Here is a 23,494-nt window from a genome sequence, read left to right on the forward strand (position 1 = left end):
CTCACTCACTCACTATAAGAAGTGACTAAACCGGATGTGGTGGTCAGGCTCGGTGGCTATAGGTTGATCGGGTGTCTTCTTACATATCATTGCCGATGCGATGTAAAACTATAACTCACTCACTCTTACATATCAATCAATCGTCTTGGTCTTGATTCGGTTATTTACAGGCTACCGTGACATAAATAGTGTGGACTGCGACTTATACAAACCTACACATACTCTCGCATAACAGTTGGGATTTGTTGGCACCCTTTAGAAATAGTATGCAGTCAGCCATTTCAATTTAGGACAAAATAGATGACATTAAATTATATGAATGAACTTTCGTTGAAGTTTTGATTGGCGTTAGTTTTACAGAATCGCAACTGGTGTACTCACACTTAATACACTATTGCTAGATATGGGAACGGGAATCTAGAAAGTTATGAATGGAAGTGAATGGCAGATTTCTACACAAAATTCAATTAGCCATCTCACGCCTCAGACTCGGTCACAAAAAGCGTCATGACAAGGTATGCCCATCTTGCAATCAACCTGATTCCAAATGCTCACTCGTTGCTGGAATTTCAAGGCCGGGCTCGTTTAAAACAAGAATTGCAGTTAGATCCGCTATCTGTCGTATATCTCCTGAAGCCAAGAGACACACACAGTAGCGAGGGCCAAACTAACTCTATTTCTGATAATATCATATGTATGTGTGTGCGTTTGTGGGTGGTTGGGGTGGGTGGGGGTTGGGGGAGGTCTCAAGGCGACGCAATTCGCCGTGCAGAACTGCGTACTTTGGGCACGCCAGAAACCAATGGTTGTTGGTTCGAATCCTATTCGCCCCGATAACGTTTCTAGGTTTGTTTGAGATGAACAGCTACTCGAACGTATATAAACAGGGCAACCGAAGATAAAAGAATGAAATTGTACCAATATCCGAACTTATTAATCTTATCAAAAAAACAGCAATTTTATCAATACTAAAACTCACAATGGATATGTGTACCCTACTCACACACAGACTTCAAAAGGAGGACAGGTCAGCCGAAATCGCTAGGGCAGAAGGCGACCTCTTAAACACTTAAAGCAACAACAACATTCGTCGATGTGTTCCTGCTGTTAAGGATACCTAGGCAGAATGGGTTCCCAATACCTCGTGCTTGTAGTTTGCTGCGATTGGAGAGGGTCACGTGGTCACAACGTGTTCTCTGCCTCAACGTGTGTCATCGTGACCCGACGGTGTGGATCATTGTCTCTGGACCAGACAATCCAGAGATTGATATCATGAGCATCTATCCACGCAATTGAGATACGATGACATGCATCAACCAAGTCAGCGAGCCTGACCTCCCGATCCCGTTAGTCGCCTCTCACGACAAGCATAGTCGCCTTTTAGGGCAAGCATAAGTTGCTGAAGACCTATTCTAAACCGGAACTTCACTGGTCAAACCTCGTTGGTACCCAGTTAGAGTAAGCCTCGAACACACTATTGGTTATTTACAGGCAACCGTGACATAAATAGTGTGGACTGCGACTTATACAAACCTACACATACTCTCGCATAACAGTTGGGATTTGTTGGCACCCTTTAGAAATAGTATGCAGTCAGCCATTTCAATTTAGAAAAAAATAGATGACATTATATTATATGAATTAACTTTCGTTGAAGTTTTGATTGGCGTTAGTTTTACAGAATCGCAACTGGTGTACTCACACTTTATACACAATTGCTAGATATTGGAACGGGAATCTAGAATGTTGTGAATGGAAGTGAAATAGTAGATACTGTGACAAATTTCTAAAAACATGCGAATTTTTCGTGATTTTATTTTGGGGGTTGAAGTCGTATTGGAGATGAGAAAGAGCATGGTCAGAGTATGACATCATTTTAGGTGTGGAATTAGCGTTTCCCGCGTAGACAGATCTAAAAAGAAGCAGGGAGAGATGAAACACACGAGTGGACAGTGAATTATCAACAAGACTGCATACCCAGTTTCGCTAAGCTATGCCCTTTTCTACGGAGTGATCGTATTGCAATATACCCCCGTACGCACACACACACACACTCACACACACACACACACACACACACACACACACACACACACAAAGTGTAACACCAACCTCTTTAAAAAATATACATTGTAAGTTTGAAATCGGTAATCTATTCATAAATAGTGGTGTAGTAAATAGAGCGTTTTCCCGGAGAGCGGATGGTGGGGCCATCCACGTCGCGTCACACCAAAGGAGGTTAAACTATATGTTACTTTCTGTTACCCTTCCTGGCGCTTAGTAAAAAGGGTATTCGTATAAAACAAGGTTGGTCGGCTCGGAGTCAGTATTATATGTGTCTGAGTCTGGTATCCATATTAAACTGGTATCTCAGTGGATAGCACAATAACACAGGCATATGCCATGCCGGGAATCGAACCCGGGTTTTCAGCATGACGAGCGAACGCTTTAACCACTAGGCTACCCGACCGCCCACGAGTTGCTGGAAGGAATACTCGAATTGTGATAGGATATTTTTTCGGTCGCTGCAACAAAAACCAAAAAGTAGCATCATAGGTCAAGCATTGGTTGCTGGGATCTGTTCTAACCCAGGAACCCCACGGGGTAAATCCTTGGAAAACAGCAAAGTGAGTGCGTATGGTTTTACACCACTTTTAGCAATATTCCAGCAATATCAGGGCGGGTGACACCAGAAATGGGCTTCACACACTGTACCCATGTGGGGAATCGAACCGGGTCTTCAGTGTGACAAGCGAATGCTTTAATGCCTTGGCTACCCCACAACCCTTGGAAAACAGCAAAGAACAAGATGTGACTAAAGTCATGTATGACAAGACAACGATTACAAAAGGATGAATTTATTATGACAATGTACAAACTATGAAATTATCTTGAATTATATACACATGAGTATCGAAGAAAACACATTGTAGAAATTAACACTGGTAACAATATATTTATAACGGAACCAACACTGTATAGAGCAATGATTATGAACTGATTCTAAGGCAAAATTTCCTGTCTTGCGATACTGTTTCAGAATTTTCGTTTTTCAAGTTACGTTTTCATCAGGTCTCAATCCATTTTCAGCTTACAATATTCATATCACTGACTTTTCATCAGGTCACTAATTTAATCGCAGATCAAATAACTTTCAAATCATTACAAAAATGAATATTGCTTTGAATAAGTGAAACTGAGCAGAAAAATGACATGTCAAAATAAGATTTCATAAATCATATTAAAAATGGAATGTTTTCTCAGAACAAATAATAAAAATGTTAAGGTAGAGGGGTATTCATATTGTATCCAGCACACAATTAAAAAAGGAACAATTCATAAAAAAACACAATTGGACTGGATGAGAAATACAAAGAACATATGAGATGATCTTGTGCTGCCATATATATTTACATGATCATTAACAGCTGCATTGAAAATCAAACTTTTCGTCAAATGATATCACAATCAAAATGATCAGTGTAACTGAGATTGCAACTATGTAGGTATAGATAACACAGTGAAGCTAAAGAGTCTACTTAAACTATTGCTCTTATATATTTTCAATTAATTTTCGAAGTGTAAGTAAAACAATACACTAATATGACAACGATACAGACTCAAGATTGCTGAACTGTAAAGAGTGTTCTAGAACTGAGAATGCTGAAGAGCCAGCTATAGCCCCGTAATCTGGCTCAATGATGGATGTGGTAGCAACACTTCAGAGATAAGTTTCCTGTTGTCGGTGTCTTTAACAATTAATGACAACCTCAACCGCAGCTACTCTAAAAAGACTGATCAATGTCATCAATATTTACATTATCATTTTATATACAAAAAGGCCATGGTGGACATGGGTATCAAATGATGTAATTTGTACATTTCATGACACAATTATCCTAACCAGTACAGGAAATAAATACTGATTTCTCTGCAGTCCATGGAGTTGACAGAGTCAATTCACATGTACACCTTACACCCTGACAGGTAAAGACACCGAGATTTCAATTTATCCCCTGACAACTTTCCTTACTTGAAGTCGGTCAATATCATTAGAATCTGATCTTTTACTATGATAGAATACATCTCTGCATGAAGATCTGACATAACTTGCATAGGAGGTCACCTTTGATGGACATTCCAATCAGCCAATCACCATCTAGGCTTCTAATTTATCTAGCCAGCTAAGCATTCAGAGCATGATTTCTGTATTTTGAATATAAACATAAACAAGAAGTTCTGAATGGAAACAATAAAAGCTGTGCTGATATATTAGTGTGAATATTTAATACACTCAGTCATTCCCATGTGTCATGGGATCTTGGCTCAAAATGGAGTACCTTCCAAAAAATATTTGTGTCATATTGGTTTGCTTTTGTTAAAATCAAAATTGCTGAATAGTGGAAAAGACATGAAGTCAAATCATTTTAGATCAGCCCAAAGTTTTCTCAGGGTTCAACTGACACAACTTCCTATGGAGGGTTTGTCCTATCTTCATGCAGATAGGTATCATGTCAGAAATAAAGATCTAAGTATTAATGACATCGGAAGTCAATTTGATACATAGAAAATCTACTGCAACAACTATAAACTTCAGTTTCATAGAAAATTCAAATTGTCATTATGATAAATATACAAAAATGTCATGCAAAATCTTTTTGTCTTACTTAAATAATTCTCACACTTGTCTCTCAATTTCTTATAGGACTCTCAACTGCCTTAACTACTTGGACTGTTCAGTATAACTGAACACTTCTTTTCTGGTCCCTTACAGTCTTGCAGTAGTAATAGTTACACAATAACAAATGAGAAAGAAAACGTCAGCAGAGCAATTATATCTACTCATTCTGTATGAACAAACTACTTTTAAGTAAAACAGATTTTGAAATAACAGCACTAGCAAATTTATGCCTATTTGTTTGTTCATTACTTCAACAATTATCATATTACACTGAATACTTAAAAACAAAATCTGCAGGTTTCATCTACATAATTTTAACATTTCATTATGTATCATACTGTAAGGCAAGGACCACATTTTAGTGTGGACTAGCCATGCAGAGCAGGAGACAACCGTATAAATTCATAAAGTATTAATGTCTTCCACAGAAGGCAAAGGTGAATGAATGTTCATAAATCTCATCACATCAGATAAAGTACATACCAAAATTGAAGCATTTTGTAGAACAAAAAAATATGAAAGAGAACACACCCAAAAAGAATTCCGGTTTTCAGGATGGGCTAAAGTTCTACCAAAGAACAGGAATGTCTTATCTTACAATACATGCATGCTTTAACTTGTCTGGCTCAAAATATCAATTAATCTAAGGCAAAAACAAGTCTGCTTGCACAAAGCATATCTGTAATCAATAATATGTGTAAAAGGGGAGACGACACAGGTGCGAGGTAGGTGGGCAGGTAAGGCATCTTAGCAAGCTCAGCACCGAGACACATTCGTCATGCTACTAAGTTTTGAGTTTGTCGATCCTCCGTAACCACGTTTATCGTACCTGAAATGATGCAAGAATTGAGGTCGTCATTCAAAAAACAGAATATTAAGTATAAATCAAGAAACAAAGCACATCTGTTTCAGATTAGTTTCCTTTATAAATCCTAACAAATGTTAAACTGGCATTCAGAGCTGCCCTCACAAGAGAATTAGGAAAGACATGTGCTTTCTATCAATGTTGAAAACATTAGATCCACCTGAAAAAAAATGACTTCCTTAAAATATTCATATTGATATCACTTATGCTTTCATCTATGTTGTACACATTTGTAAGTTACCATACAAAACAAAGACTAGTAACAGAGGAAATGGTGACATGGTGTAAGTTATTTGAGGATAGAATTCTTATGATAATCATTTCTTTTTTAAGTAAATCATTTGTAATTTGAATTCTCTCTTGAAAATATATCACAAAAATTTATCAAAGTAATAATCAGATTTTAGTTTAGTTTAGTTCAGCAGGATGAGACACTCATACATCATAATTACCACAATAATGTCATCTTCAATGCTTGAATGTTATTATCTAACATCAAATGAAATTTCAGATATATGATGACAGGTTCCTCATAACACATTCATCCTTCTAAAACACGCCCCATGATGGAAGAACCAAGGGAGACAATCCTGCCCCAGCTAGCACTGTGTTAAAGCATCAGTTGAAGTCAATCTTACCTGTCTGCCTCTCTGGTTCTAGCTGGTCTATATTTCGTCTCATAACTAAAGAAAGAAAGCCACAGGACCTTCTTAAGCAAGTAACAACAGAGGGGAAAATGCTTGGAGGGAAAGCACTAATCAGACAGACCTGTGAACTGCAATATTTGTTTCTACAATGTCTCATGTAAGTCACAGATACAAAGGTACATGAACATATCATTCTTGAAGATCTAAAGATCTGCATATTGATATGAATACATGTTACCACACCAATGATTTCTTTGGACAGGATGATATGTACCAGCTACATGAAGCCAATAGTAATTATTTTTTTATCTGTAGTATTGAATCCTGATATTTGAAAGGATCCCACTATGAGAATTAGAATGATTTAATCGATAGCAACACCTTGAGATAAGAAGTAGAATAAAAATTATTAAGTAGACAATGTATTATGAACTATGTTCTGCAATAAACTCAGTTCACAGATGAGTCGACTTGCATGTGGGGTTAGGAAGCACAAACATTGGGCAGCTCTGAATTCACTGTAATAATTCATTATCTTTATTCATTATCATTGCAGAAAACAATCTAAGAGGAACTACACACAGATGGATGGAATGAACAATGAAGAAACAAAGTACGTAATTAAATGATATATTTAAATCCAATTTATCCACAGGACTATATATATGACCCATTGAAGCCTACAAATGAAAAAGGGAATACTAAAGATTCCTCAAACTTATGGTATTAGAGGAATATACTTTTTCAGTCATAAGAAATAAATTAGACATGCAAAGTAGAGAATAAAAATGAAATGAAATAGTTGACAAATATCACTTCTGATGTGAACAAACTTCACAATTATCAAGGCAGATAGATAACAATATCAATACTTTTTAGTCCTTGTTTTTCTGGCCAGGACAATACAGACGGCAATGATGATGATGATCAAGAGAGCCCCTGCTGCAACCAGGGCCCAGGTTGAGATCTCATATGATGATGTCTGTACTGCTTCTGGAGATACTGTTGTCCCAAAGGCAACTGTAAAACAATGAGTTATCATCATTTACCATGTTACCTTGACAAATGTCAATCTGAAGGAACCTTGCTTACCAAGACAAATGTCAGCCTGAAGGAACCTTGCTTACCATGACAAATGTTAATATGAACGAACCTTGCTTACCATGACAAATGTCAATCTGAAGGAACCTTGCTTACCATGACAAATGTCAATCTGAAGGAACCTTGCTTACCAAGACAAATGTCAATCTGAAGGAACCTTGCTTACCATGACAAATGTCAATCTGAACGAACCTTGCTTACCATGACAAATGTCAATATGAACGAACCTTGCTTACCATGACAAATGTCAATATGAAGGAACCTTGCTCACCATGACAAATGTCAATCTGAAGGAACCTTGCTTACCATGACAAATGTCAATCTGAAGGAACCTTGCTTACCAAGACAAATGTCAATCTGAAGGAACCTTGCTTACCAAGACAAATGTCAATCTGAAGGAACCTTGCTTACCATGAAAAATGTTAATATGAAGGAACCTTGCTTACCAAGACAAATGTCAATCTGAAGGAACCTTGCTTACCATGACAAATGTTAATATGAACAAACCTTGCTTACCATGACAAATTGCAATCTGAAGGAACCTTGCTTACCAAGACAAATGTCAGCCTGAACGAACCTTGCTTACCATGACAAATGTCAATATGAACGAACCTTGCTTACCATGACAAATTGCAATCTGAAGGAACCTTGCTTACCAAGACAAATGTCAATCTGAAGGAACCTTGCTTACCATGACAAATGTTAATATGAACGAACCTTGCTTACCATGACAAATGTCAATCTAAAGGAACCTTGCTTACCAAGACAAATGTCAGCCTGAATGAACCTTGCTTACCATGACAAATGTCAATATGAACGAACCTTGCTTACCATGACAAATTGCAATCTGAAGGAACCTTGCTTACCAAGACAAATGTCAGCCTGAACGAACCTTGCTTACCAAGACAAATGGCTTTAAAAAGGAACCTTGCTTACCATGACAAATGTCAATCTGAAGGAACCTTGCTTACCAAGACAAATGTCAATCTGAACGAACCTTGCTTACCATGACAAATGTCAATCTGAACGAACCTTGCTCACCATGACAAATGTCAATCTGAACGAACCTTGCTCACCATGACAAATGTCAATCTGAAGGAACCTTGCTTACCATGACAAATCTCAATCTGAAGGAACCTTGCTTACCAAGACAAATGTCAATATGAACGAACCTTGCTTACCATGACAAATGTCAATCTGAAGGAACATTGCTTACCATGACAAATGTTAATATGAACGAACCTTGCTCACCATGACAAATGTCAATCTGAAGGAACCTTGCTTACCAAGACAAATGTCAATCTGAACGAACCTTGCTTACCATGACAAATGTCAATCTGAACGAACCTTGCTTACCAAGACAAATGTCAATCTGAAGGAACATTGCTTACCATGACAAATGTCAATCTGAAGGAACCTTGCTCACCATGACAAATGTCAATCTGAAGGAACCTTGCTTACCAAGACAAATGTCAATCTGAAGCAACCTTGCTCACCATGACAAATGTCAATCTGAAGGAACCTTGCTTACCTTGACAAATGTCAATCTGAAGGAACCTTGCTCACCAAGACAAATGGCAATCTGAACGAACCTTGCTTACCATGACAAATGGCAATCTGAAGGAACTTTATTTCATTGGGGCATTTTATTTCATATAAGTACTTTTACAGATTCATTGACTCTAAAAAGCTGGAATACAATGCAGTTAAAAGCATTTATATTACTGCCAAACCTGATAATCATACATCTTGAAACAATATCATCTATTGTTCACTGCCTAACCCTGATCATTTCATGTACCAATCAGGGGTGCAAATTGGCACTTGGTCATTGGACAAATCAGTTTGTCTCATGTTAAAGGTATCCTATGGGCTAGTAAAATTTCAAACTTTTTTGGCGGTGTGTCCATACATGTTATCACTATTCAGGCTTGTAATAAGACTTTCAGGTTAACTGGCATCCATTGACCAACATACAAACGTTGTCCATTATACTCACATAAATCTCTCCCTGAGACTTTAGGGAAGTATTCTGTCCAGAAGGCATACTGTTTCTGTCTGAAGTTGGTCAGGTTCTCAGACTTGTTGGTAATACTCAAGTAACTATGGTTTTTGGGGTTGTAACTTAACCATGTGGCATTGCGGAAGTCTTTGATGGGACGGTCACGTGGGGTTGGATCACTGGAAAACAACACAACTGATTAACATTCAGGACAACTTAAACATGGTAAACACTGTTATCAATGGCTGGCTGTGAAGCTAATCTGAAGTCTGAAAATTATGAATGTTGTCAAGGCTGACGATGATTGACTATGACTGGTGTGATATCCGGAAATATTTGTTGTTTAATGTCACACTAAGCAATATTCTAGCTATAATTTGGCAGTCTACATCATCAAGTCTGAGCCAAGCAATCAAGTGATTGACATCATTGATCTAGTTTGATACGATGACATGCATCAACCAAGTGGGTGAGTCTGACCACCTGATTGTGTTACATGCTTCTGGCGACAAATATGGGCTGTTGAGGGCCAATGCTAACACAGGTCTTCATGGGGTTCTAAAATCATTGGCTATGGCTGTTATGTGGTGACTTACTATGAATGACTGTCAGAGTCATTTGATACCTGTAGATGACTGTCATGTGACAGTTGTGATAAAATGAAGATAACTGTAGATGATTGGCTGATTGTGGTGCGATGTACACTCACCCTCTGGTTGTGAAGTTAGTGAACATGTTGATCATGTATTCGCTGATGTTGCGGTCATTCAAGTCATATTCCTGCCGAGGTCTCAGACCGGTCATATTTATGTAGGTCTCGTTGAAATATGGCAGCCCAAATACATACTGCAAGTCTTGTCCATGTGCCACACCTGAAGCACCAAAATGGTGAGTGAGTGAGTTGGGTTTTACTTTGTGTGCCATATCAACTTTATTACTGTAGTCTGCAAGAAATCCAGCACAGGACAGACATTTGGGCTCCAGAATATAAAATCAGCTAGGTTTTTTGGTTTGGTTTGTTGTTTAACGCTGCACTCAGCAATATTTCAGCTATATGACAGCGGTCTGTAAAATAATCGAGTCTGGACCAGACAATCCAGTGATTGACATCATGAGCATCGATCCACGCAATTGGGATCGATGACATGTATCAACCAAGTCAGCGAGCCTGACCACCCGATCCCATTAGTCGCCTTTACGCAAATATGGGTTGCTGAAGACCTATTCTAACACGGAATCTTCACGGGTCAAAATCAGCTAGGTCTTATGATCTGTCATCTTGGTCCTTAACTCAAATATTATATGTCAATGTGACCATTAAATCTTCAATTGTAGCTGCTGGTTATGACAAACATTGGGTGCTAAGTACCCTATTTATGCTCTGAATCCCAAACCACCAGACAACAGGCACCAACACAAATTGAGATTCAGCACACCACAATAAATTATTAGATTTTAATAAAGTTATTTACAAAATATGAGTTGGGAGGTATCTTTTCTTACATACATATATTTTGGACGTTATTTTTGATTAATTAAACTGCACAAGGCAAATATGTATGTGAACTGTCAACTATCTATTGACAAATCTATTCCAAACACAGACGTGTAACAGTTTTTGGAAATGCAGTTAACATGGCTAAGTCCTGATTATCAGGTGGAGCAGAATGGTCAATGTTTTATTGCTTGTTGATTGCTATCATACCTGACATTATTTGAATAATTTCATTAAACATAAAGTACACATGTAGCGATTTTCTTGGTCCATAGGTACAGTTAACTACAGGCATAACGAAGTGAGTGAGTGAGTGAGTGAGTGAGTGAGTGAGTTGGGTTATATGCCGCTTTTACCAGTATTCTAGTTATATCACAGCATGTCAGCTTAACGTGTGAGGAAAGCCCGAAGGGATGCAGATCTCAGACAGGTATGGTGCTGACAAACCTAGAAACATCAGGGCAAACTGGGATTCATGAATCGCGGAGCCTTAGATGACTGGGCCACCTATGCCCCCCATAACAAACTAAGCATGCTAAGAGGGACCACTAATATAAGTTATAAGCATATATACCCCATATATACAGCAAATGGCTGAGACAAAAGAAACAGTTTGTCATATTGTCAGTTTGTTGTAAGCATGTTCGTCATAAACGAAGTTTACTTACTTTGGGACAAAAAGAATTATAGGAGGCAGGGTGTTGGGGGGTGAGCCTGGCATGGATGAAAAGCTAGTAATATTTAATTGTGGCCTAAATCAATTGGATATAATTGACTCCTTGAACCTTTACTAAGTCTTCTAATCTTATCTCACAAGTTTTGAACAAGTTAGTTACTGAAAGATGAATCTAACCAAGAAGAGCACAAACGACCTCACCTCTCCATGGTGGAAGGAAGTCGTTCCAGGACTTATACTTGAACACATAGAAATAGGTTGTGTTGTAGATAACCTGGGATCGCATCATCTCATTGACACCTGTCCCGAACATGTAGTCCGACATCAGCTGAAAACCATCACACAGTTACCATGATCAATTACAAGACTGATGGAAATATTTTAACAAATACATTTCAGATCAGCATTATCGGAAATACTCTACATTTATACTACTCAAGTTTGCTTAGGACCACTGCCTTAAAAGGTAATATGTCAAATAGTGTGCATCTGTTCAAATAGCCAAAGACAATATTGTGTGAAGACATGTTTAATGAACAAAAGTCCATTGTCATGTGCCCCACAATGTACAATAATAGTATCTGACCAAAACTGAAACATCAGAAAATCATGTAAACAAATTCATTGTCCCCCCAAACACAGTAAGACATTGCGAGTTCCTTTAGAGTTGCCAGAAGGACAGGGCACCGTAAGATGGCGATCTGCAGCTGGTTCCACATGTGTTCAATAGGGATGCAGTCTGGTGACCGGGCTGGCCACTCCATACGGACAAAAGTCTCCCATTCTAAGAAGGCATCAACCACTCTGTCACGATGAGGTTGTGCGATGTACATGAGGATAAGTCCGGGCAGATTGCACCTCCATATGGTCTCACGAATAGATCCAGAATGTCATCCCTATAGCGCAGACTTGTCATCATGCTCCGCTGTAGAACATGGAGATTCATTCTCCCAGCTCTACTGATCCCACCCCAAATCATGACTGAGCCCCCACCATAGCAGTCATGTTCAGCTACGTTTGTACACCACACTTGGGCATGACAATCTGTGAGGTCAAGACAGTATCTTGAGAAAAGTGCTGGTCTGTCCAAGTGATGTGATTTTCAGCCCAATCCAAACATGCCTGTCTGAGATATCAGGTGATACCAGCCTCTGTCCGTTCAGCATGAAATTGAGGTTCTATAGGGATTACCCAATCTTTATGTACCTGGATATTTCCATTGTTATTTTGTTTAGATGAGTTTTTGATATTATGAAACTTTGAGTAGTATATATTAACAAGATTCTGTCAGATAGTTTTTCAATGAATTTTGAAGACAAACATTCCCAGGTACTTTCTTGGATCACTGACTTATCCCATGAGTAAACTGAATCAAACCACCCCATAACCTGGCCCTAATTTTCTAAGGAACTGTCCATTGAAATAAAAACATGCAAAATAATTTGTTCAACTATACAAAACTTGAAGCAGTCTGATCAATCATATAAATAATACATATCTTTGGCTTGATATTATGTACCTTAAATACACAGAAGTGTTCTATTGATATCGGTAATTACAAGTGATGGGGTGCAACCGGCGGTACAGAATACCCTCATCTTTTCATTGACACCTGGACCCACTTGCACAAAGCGATCTTAGCGCTAAGATGATCTTAACTCCCATACTTTAACATAGGCTTACAATAGTCTTAGTGCTAAGATCGCTTTGTGCAAATGGGCCCTGGTATCATCAGTATTTGATAGTGATTTGCAAACATTTGCTTTTGATATATTCAGAATCATACAATGGACTACGCTTTTAGCAGAAGATGCTTATGATTATGGTTAAATATTGTAGCTTATATTTATTATAATGTTCACAAGACAGAAATAAGTTCAAGAGAGGAGACTTACATCTGTCAACATCTGCCTGACTTGGCTGTAGTTCTTTGGCTCAGGCCAGTACGTGTATTCATATGAAAGAGCATCAATGGCATTGGACATGTCCACGATACCTCGGTCACGAAGAAATTCCTTTAAGATATTGTCGAACTGGTCTGGAGTCACACCATCCAGGAGATTTTGTAGGTTGGCTGCATTTGGTAACAGAAGAAAAGATGTATCAAAACAAACATAAAACTCTTCAATATCAACCCCCTCTTTATTAAATGATGTCTATAAAAATCACAATCACAAGCATATGTATGTAATAATGTATATGTCTGATTATACCAGTCAACACTGGTTAGTCCTAAAGCTTGTAAGTAGGTACAAGTGATCGATATTGATGGATCCAGAATCAAGTGTCAACAGTAACGCTCCTCACTGCTTTTCATCATGTTGTATGTTCTCCATATCTTCAAATCAAGTGACCCAGAAATGGTACTTTTCAATAGACAGAACTTTTCATTCAAAAGAGATTGATAATATTATTACAAAGCATCATAGAGACTCTAGATTATGATTTTTCCACAATAAAAAAGAATTTTTGTTTAAACCTCCAGAATTGACATTTGATGTATGACATCTGATGTGAATAAAAGTTTCACCAGGAGATGTTAAATGATTTATGAATCAATACTCTGGAAATGCACCCTAACCTCATTTGAATGTCATTTGAACTTTTTGCCTTGGAAACATCTTCCTGAGACAAGGGAGTTAACTGACCATCAAAGTCCAGTTTCCACCCTTGCTGAACTAGGCTGGAATTAATGAGTTATATTTTGGCTGGACTAATGAGTCTATGCATAGTCCAATCAAACTTGCATAACGAAATCAACATCATGTTCGTAAACTGCCGTGCAGATTTTGGTTGATTGCAAGATTTGCAAAGCATGTTTGCCGTCAACTCGGCGTCAAGATATATTTCCCAAATCTTTTCATGTTTCCAATGAAGGTACTCACCTGATTTGATGCACTTCACTAGTAAGACCCATTTTATCACCATATAGATTTTAAAATATCGATCAGATCGTCTTGTCTCGGAGCTGCCAATTTGTTGGAATCAAATGCAAGTATTATGAGAGGTGGAATCTGATTGGTCTATAGGAGGGACATAGATTGGACATAACTTTTAATCGCTATTGGTGGCATTACGATCGAGCCCAGAAATTCTAGCCTTGTTCGGCAAGGGTGGAAACTGGACTTTTATAGTCAGTTAACTCCCTTGCCTCAGGAAGATGCCCTGGAAACTAAAAAAAATAAATACTTCAAATTTCCTGAACATCAAAAGGCACCAGCTACGTTAGCACATGCCTGATGTTTGTGAACAAACCCTATCCACAGTGAACCTATGTCCAAGTTGTTGCCTCGGAAACACAAAAAATATAATTGAAAGAAAAACACAGTATCAAACGGCACTGGTTAAGTGATGTGTGCATGACGTTTCAGCAAGACATATTGAACAGGTTACAAGTTATGATCCAGAAATGAAACATGAAGTATGGATGAATGGAGTCCATTTCTATATCCCCTACCAATAAATGTTTGAATGGGGATAACAAAGAAAATGCATTATAGTACTTACGGATAAAAAATGAGCCTTCATCCAGGACAAGGCCTGCCAAAACCTGCATCTTCTTGAAACGTCCCTGGCGGCGTATGATGTTTGGGGGGTCAGGCAGGAAGGAGTAATCCACCCCGAGCACCTGCCCGTCCACCACGGGACCCCACGGGTTCCCCACCTTGCCAGGCTGAAACACAGGTCACAATCCCATTCAAATCAGACCTACCGCTAAACAAAGATCTGAGGACCTCCCATTACGGGTCATGTCAGACTGACCTGAACAAAAACAAGCAAAGGCACATTCTGGAATGGCTAACAGATGGTCTAGATTGTATGAATACAGTCATAAAGCCCATAAGTATCGTTCTGGATACCCGGTGTTACATTTTTCGAGGTTGCATGATCAGAATTAACATTCCAACTGTCATTTTCATGATCTGATAAGCGACGCTCTGATTGGTCAGATGAAAGGTCATTCTGACATGACCTGCAATGGGATGTCCTCAGATCTTTGTTTAGCGGTAGCGAGAACTAAGATTTGATTTTACCATTGCACAAGTCATGGTCAGACAGCTGGAATGTGTAGCTACTAATATCTGATTACAACAGCAACATCTGTCGAAGCTGATACTGATAAAATGTAGTCATCTTCACCGAACATGTACAATGTCACCTAATGTTCACAGACCCTAGTGAAGTTTATTCATAAGTTATAAGACACAAACGTTTACCCTTATGTAACACATTCACAAGTTATTGTGGACACAAGTCAACATTACATACAGTCACCTCGGCCTTGGTAATGTCAGACAATAAATAACACCACAACAGAAAGTGTTATGTCTGTCTCATAAATATCAAAACTCCCTGAATTATTTTGCTGACAAACTCTTTATAAGTGACTAAATGTTAGTACAAAAAAGTGCTTGTGCTAGGAGAAGGTACCAATGTTTGTCTGTGTGTTGTTTAACACCACAGTCAGCAATATTCCAGCTATGCGCTGCAGCCTGTATCTAATAGAGTCTGGAGCAGACAATCCAGTGATTGACATCATAAGCATCAACCTACACAACAGGGATACAGTAGCATACATCAACCAAATCATTAAGTTTGACCATCCGATCCAGTTAGTCACCCAAAAGTGGGTTGCTGAAGACCAATTCTAATTCTTGTGATTAGTGATGGGACTGCCAATATGGCCAAGGCTAAAATGTTCAGAATAATTTACTGTTTATAAAATCACATCCATCATAATTTATACTTATAGCTGGAGAATCATAATTATGGTTCAATCCTAACCTTCATCATGACCCGAGCAGAGGCGTTGACGATTTCATTGTAGCTACGATACATCCGCAGACATTCCATGAGACGCTGGTTGTCATTAGTGGGGCAGCCAACCTCATAGCCGAGGGCCTTGGCATAGTTCTTGGCATCGTCAGAGGGCATGATGGCCCACTCACTCAGGTCCGACCCACTCATCATGATGGCACGGTGGAACAAGTCTGCAACACACATTCACCATGAGAATGCGCTCTTACCACCTTACTTCGCATTTACCTAAAGGTCATACAGTTACCATCTGAAGACATGCTAACAATCAGAATAACGTATTTACCACCAGAACACACATTTCCTGTAGGAACACACTTTTACCACCAGAACAGACATTTCCTGTAGGAACACACTATTACCACCAGAACACACATTTCCTGTAGGAACACACTATTACCATTAGAACACACATTTCCTGTAGGAACACACTATTACCATCAGAACACACATTTCCTGTAGGAACATACTACCAGAACACACATTTCCTGTCAGAACACACTTTTACCATCAGAACACACTTTTACCATCAGAACAAACATCTCCTGTCAGAACACACTTTTACCATCAGAACACACATTTCCTGTCGGAACACACTTTTACCACCAGAACACACATTTCCTATAGGAACACACTTTTACCACCAGAACACACATTTCCTGTTGGAACACACTATTACCATCAGAACACACATTTCCTGTAGGAACACACTATTACCACCAGAACACACATTTCCTGTAGGAACACACTATTACCATCAGAACACACATTTCCTGTAGGAACACACTTTTACCATCAGAACACACATTTCCTGTCGGAACACACTTTTACCATTAGAACACACATTTCCTGTCGGAACACAGTTTTACCATCAGAACACACATTTCCTGTCAGAAAACACTTTTACCATCAGAACACACATTTTCTGTCGGAACACAAGATCTCAGGCAAAATATTTTGAAAAATAGCTCACCTGACCCTAACCAAGCTAACCTAAGTGTTTTGTATACTCACAACGACAAATCAATAGACACAACAGCCTTTACAAACATAAAGGTTAAAAAAATGACAAAACTACAACAAAAAATTCTACAGAACAGGCATGTTGAAATGAATTTGACACTCACTATATATCAAATGACAAATTGACATATCAGTGGATGAGTGTGCTCAAAATACATTCCATGTCACTGGCATCACTATATATCAAATGACAAATTGACATATCAGTGGATGAGTGTGCTCAAAATACATTCCATGTTACTGGCAATGCTAAGGGACACAACTCTGTACATACACATGAATAAATAGTTAACGCAGCACCAAATGACAGCAACTTACTCCCACTCCTGGGGGACAGCAGATGGAGCCCCACACTGACGGCCCCCACGCTCTGCCCCATGATGGTCACCAAGTTGGGGTTGCCACGGAATGCGGTGATTGTCCGCTTCACGAACTCTAGCGCTCGAATCTGATCCCACATCCCATAGTTTCCAGGGGCATGCTGATCTCCAGTGCTGAGAAACCCTGTAAATGTTTCATGCTGATTAGAAATGTTGACACACTGACACAAAAGAGAGCCAAACACCTCTGTAGGTCACCTTACTTTTCTGGAATCCTGGCAACATGAATGTCTGGGAATCCCAATATTGCAGTCGAGGGAATTCCCTTTCTGCTCACATGTATCGTCATGCACAGGGCATTTATCGAAATTCATGCATATTCATTGTCCATTTAAGATCAAAGGTTGAGAAGGAATGAAACAGCAAATGTGCAGGCTTCTGTAAGAATCAGCTATGCGGATTCATGTAGTTGAATTTGACCACTACGACTGATCTGTCTGCCAGGAACTACCACGATACCGCTGTACTAACCTAGAGCATTCAGCCTGTAGTTGAATGTGACCACTACGACTGATCTCTGCCAGGAACTACCAGGATACCGCTGTACTAACCTAGAGCATTCAGCCTGTAGTTGAATGTGACCACTATGGCTTATCTGTCTGCCAGGAACTACCAAGATACCGCTGTACTAACCTAGAGCATTCAGCCTGTAGTTGAATGTGACCACGACGACTGATCTGTCTGCCAGGAACTACCAGGATACCGCTGTACTAACCTTGAGCATTCAGCCTGTAGTTGAATGTGACCACGACGACTCATCTGTCTGCCAGGAACTACCACGATACCGCTGTACTAACCTAGAGCATTCAGCCTGTAGTTGAATGTGACCACGACGACTCATCTGTCTGCCAGGAACTACCACGATACCGCTGTACTAACCTAGAGCATTCAGCCTGTAGTTGAATGTGACCACGACGACTCATCTGTCTGCCAGGAACTACCACGATACCGCTGTACTAACCTAGAGCATTCAGCCTGTAGTTGAATGTGACCACGACGACTGATCTGTCTGCTAGGAACATGCCAGGGTACTGCTGTCCAGACCCCATGGTCCAGCCTCCTCCATGGATAAACACCAACACTGGGTACAAGTTAGTTCCTCCAAAATCATCAATTTTCTGAAGAAAAATAATAAAAATTCATGTTTGTAAATAAACAGCTTCAGTTTGTACTTTATTGACACTGACAGATATATTATTAATACAAATTACTTACAGAGTTCCAGCAATATACCAGACTACTGTAGAATGTTCAGGTTGGTTGGTTTTTGGTTTGTTGTTTAAGGTCGCACTAAGCAATATTCCAGCTATATGACGGCGGTCTGTAAATAATCAGGTCTGGACCAGACAATCCAGTGGTTGATATCATGAGCATCGATCCACGCAATTGGGATCGATGACATGCATCAACCAAGTCAGCGAGCCTGACCCCCCGAACCCGTTAGTCGCCTTTTATGACAAGCATAGTCACCTTTTATGGCAAGCATGGGTTGCTGAAGACCTATTCTACCCCGGAATCTTCACGGGTCGCATGTTCAGGAAATCAGGTATTATTTATTAAAGTCACTTCTCTACCACCTCACTACTGAACACTACTCACATTATTATATTGTCCATAAGCATGATAAGGACATACAGAATACAATCACCACATGTAGTTCCTTCTTGCTTTACTCCAAGTGAGTGAGTGAGTGAGTGAGTGAGTTGGGTTTAACGCCGCTTTTAACAGTATTCCAGTTATATCACGGCGTGTCAGCTTAACGTGGGAGGAAAGCCCGAAGTGATGCAGGTCTCAGACGTTTACCACTTCGGTGAAACCCACGAGCATGGGTATGGTGCTGACAAACCTAGAAACATAATCGGGGCGAACCGGGATTCGAACCCACAATCATAGGTTTCTGGCCTGCCCAAGGGACGCAACTCTGCACAGCGAATCGCGGCGCCTTAGACGACTGGGCCACCCGTGCCCCCCTTTACTCAAAGACTTATACAGATGTATATATGTCTTTGCTGTACTTGATTAAATACACTTTACATATAGTCCTACCAAACATTCATGTTTCATATGTATCACATCTGTGGGTAGTTAATACACTGAGATGCCCAGTTTGTTTATTAACAAATGCCTCCAGGATCACATTCTTTTTGAATGTTGATGAAAATCAAATAATCAATCTATAAATATGGCTACAACTTGACATATTTAAGACCAAATAGTTCTCTAGTCTGAAAGAAATGTTTTCATGCGTATTAGCACAGCATTGCCTATATCAGTACTTAACGTGTCACAAACTGCCGTATCAGCATAAAGCTGAGGTGAGTTGAAATGGGGGTTCAATGTCGCGTCCAAGATTATTGCACATATACAGCAAATGTGTGTGTGGCTGCTTATACTAAAGTACTCACGGAAATAAAAAAAAACACTTTTTTTTCAATCTCAGATTTTAAATAAATGCAGTTAATATACAAAATATATAAATATTCAAACAACTCAATTAATACTAATTTGGCCTTGGCACAAATACAGCGTATCAAAGGTTTTTATGTCTTTTTACACGTAAAGGTGTGTAAAAATATGAACAAAACAGACTATTGTGAAACTGAGCATAACCAGGTGTTAGTAGATCAAGGTAAATGTCCATGACTTATGACACCTTGACGACAGGTGAAAACAGGTGCTTGAAACCCATGTGCATGTTATTTGTCAGTGGTTAGTGATTTGTGAGTGGCATTGTGGGATAGTGAATCATCGTCAAAATATCAGTACGTAAAAGTAACATATTCCCTTCTCAAACAACAACTAACATGTCATTATTATTATGTACATAAACATAGCTGTTACTTTTATTGTTGTTCTGATAACTTTTTTCCAGGCTAGTTTGCATAATACCTATAGCCTGTTTCTGCCATGTCAATTTGGACTTAGTTTTATTTTTGAATGTTGAAGGTGCCTACAAATTACCTTCTGTAAAGTACATTTTGTATTGAGCACTGAGATAAAACTAGCAAATCCAGTCTAGTACTTTTCCAGTTGTTTTGTTATTTCGTATTTACATCTACGTAATGCTTTGTGTTGATTATTAAATCCAGCAAAACAGTTTTTTTTCATTTCCATGAGTACTTTAGTCCCGACTGATGCTGATTTATAGCGCTGAGATACTATGCCGCAGTTTAACATGAATACCCCACTCAGACACAGTATACTGACTCCGAGCCGACCAGTCCTTGTTTATGGCCCTTAATGCCGAGTGCCAGACAGGGTATCAACCATGTCAACAAGTACCATCTTCTAACGTCTTTTGGTATCATGCGGCCCGGGGATCGACATGAAGGAAAACTCAACGTACTTGTTATGGTCACAACAAAGGTTGCTTAATATCTACAGGTATTAGGATTCATTATCAGGTACTCATGTTAATATAAAACAGCAATTCATTCCAGGACTAGTGTTGCCACCTCTACGTTCTCGCTGCCCAGAAGAAACACTTCAATAACAGAAGAAACACTTCAATAACAGAAGAAACACTTCAATAACAGAAGAAACAATGGTAAATGTAAATCATTTTATCATCTAACTAATTGTCTCTTACATCAGGTGTGTAGATATTGAGGTACAGACAGTCCTCACTGGTCTCGCTGTACTGGGGGAGGGTCTCCCTGATGAGCCACAACTGCTGGGGACAGGCCGGCCGGTGGTAGGTGGCGTCCCAGATCCCATACCACGAGGGGGGCTCGGCATTCTAAACAGAAAAACATACACTTGCCAGTTCCTCTGAATCATTATGGTCAAACTGCAACATAGCACAAGACTGTCACTGAAAGAACATGTCATATGCTTAAAGTTTAATACCACACATGCCAAAGTATAAGCTGGAATCATATTCTTTGAATTGTAGCATGCGACTGTCTACACATGGTCTATGTTAACATGATAAACACACTCACTAAAATTCACTCTGCATTGACCACGTTTTTCTGGTATGAGCAAATGTGGTTCTCACAGCAGTGACCATGGTCAGCCTTTAAACTGGTAAACAATCACATATAGGCCAGGTTAAGTGGGGTTTCAGCAACGACCCATGCTCCCAGTATACAATATATCACACCCAAACAGGTAAGTCTTACACTGATAAAAACAAGTTAAAGAAACCCACTAATGGAATGCAATACCCACCAGGCATGACAGATAAATGGGTTATAGCTAAAACAGCACCTCAGCAAAATGGCACCAAGCGAAAAAGGCACCTCGCCTAAAGCAAAAACGGCTACTATTGCCCGGTGAAAACGGCACCTTATTATTTTTTTACCTTGGTACTGAAATACATGAAATTAAACTCACATGGTCACTTGCAAACACAAATAATTGTGAAATGTTAAAATGAGTTTACATTAGAAATTAGCCTCCACTCCAATTTACTTGCTGACTCTTTGGCAGGTGCAGCTAAACTTACTGTGAAAACATTACATGCTTGAAGTAAAATAAATGAAATTAAACTCACATGGTCACTTGCCATGCTTGCAAACACAAATAATTGTGAAATGTTAAAACAAGTTTACATTAGAAATTAGCCTCCACTCCAATTTATTTGCCGATTCTTACTGGGAGGCGCAACGAAACTTATTTTGAACACATCATGTGCTTTGAAGTTTTAATTACCTTTACTCAAATTAACTCAATGTCAAGCTGAAACTGAGTCTGGCAGAAAAGTCAATAAATTGGACTTCAGGACTTTAATATATATTTTAGTAAGTAGGAAATAGATAGTAATTTTATAGATATTTCGTATATATCATTTTTGTCGGCAGCCGACATCACAAAAATGTTTCTGTGGATAACAGACTGTGTCCCTGTTCAAGGAAAACATATTCTACAACATAAATCGTTATTATCATGATTATCGTTATTAAATATAGAGGTGCCTATTTCGCCCGAAAATTAGTAGCCGTATTAAGTCAATGGGATGCTGTTTTCGCCTGAAAATCAGTGCTATATTGCTGAGGTGCCGTTTAAACCTGCACTCCAGATTAACTTTTAAGTAGCTAATTCAAAGAAGTTAAAGAAAACCTGATTCTTTCATATTACAATACTTTTCTCTCTCTCTCTCTCACACACATATATGTGTTCTTGTCGTAGCCAATGAAATCTGGTGTCATACATTTTGTCCACAGGCATGGTTTGCACCGTTCTAACATGACTAAAGCGGTGTCATTTTAACCTGATCCCACAAAAACGAACTGTTTATCCATTGATCTTAAATGCAAGTCCATCCCATCCTTCCAAAAGGTGTATCTCCGCTTGTCACCCGGTGAAATATTGCCGACTGTGGTATCTTTAACTTATTAGCCAATCATTTCAAATATTACTCCGAATTACTTGTAGTACCTTAATATACAATCACGTAACAATGTTACAAACATTCTCGAGTGTTAATAAAAACAGGTAATAAACAGGTAAATACCTTAAATCTGAACTCTCTTCGCCAATCACTGTACTGTTCGATACGTTTAGCGTAGGGTATCCCCAGGAACATGTTGATGCGCCAGTTGAACTTGGTCCCAAGACTGGATTTTATTCTCACCCCTTTCACCTTACCGTATACAGTGTCAGTGGTTACATAGTCTCCGCTGTAACTATAGGCGGAGTTCACTTTTACCACACCCATTAACATCACAAACAACAAGATTAGGGCCCCAACGGGCCCCATGCCCAGTCGTATCATTATTATTCTGCTCTCTTCCGCGTTTGGGCAGCCATTTTCGTGTCACAAACGAATATGGCTGTTATGCTTAAAGGTGTCACGTGATCA

At 39.1% G+C, this 23,494-nt stretch overlaps 1 protein-coding gene across 2 annotated transcripts; it reads right to left on the bottom strand.

The window, feature by feature from the left end:
- Positions 1-2,842: 2,842 nt before the first annotated feature.
- LOC124148144 (cholinesterase 1-like) lies at positions 2,843-23,494 on the bottom strand. 2 transcript variants are annotated; one of them, XM_046519114.2, is made up of 13 exons: positions 23,147-23,494; positions 21,278-21,427; positions 18,650-18,806; positions 17,627-17,812; positions 16,253-16,458; positions 14,975-15,140; positions 13,363-13,541; positions 11,669-11,795; positions 10,006-10,168; positions 9,294-9,475; positions 7,066-7,213; positions 6,185-6,229; positions 2,843-5,510 (listed from the first exon to the last, which is right to left on the bottom strand). In XM_046519114.2, exons 1-13 carry the CDS (start codon positions 23,405-23,407, stop codon positions 5,438-5,440), a joined length of 2,043 nt encoding a protein of 680 aa, XP_046375070.2. In that variant the 5' UTR covers positions 23,408-23,494; the 3' UTR covers positions 2,843-5,437. The 2 variants fall into 2 exon arrangements, with proteins under 2 accessions (XP_046375070.2, XP_046375077.2); XM_046519121.2 differs by lacking the exon at positions 6,185-6,229 and having other exon boundaries at positions 23,147-23,493.

This window comes from Haliotis rufescens, unplaced genomic scaffold (assembly GCF_023055435.1).
Source record: "Haliotis rufescens isolate VD_foot unplaced genomic scaffold, xgHalRufe1.0.p SCAF_1, whole genome shotgun sequence".
NCBI classification, from domain to species: domain Eukaryota; kingdom Metazoa; phylum Mollusca; class Gastropoda; order Lepetellida; family Haliotidae; genus Haliotis; species Haliotis rufescens.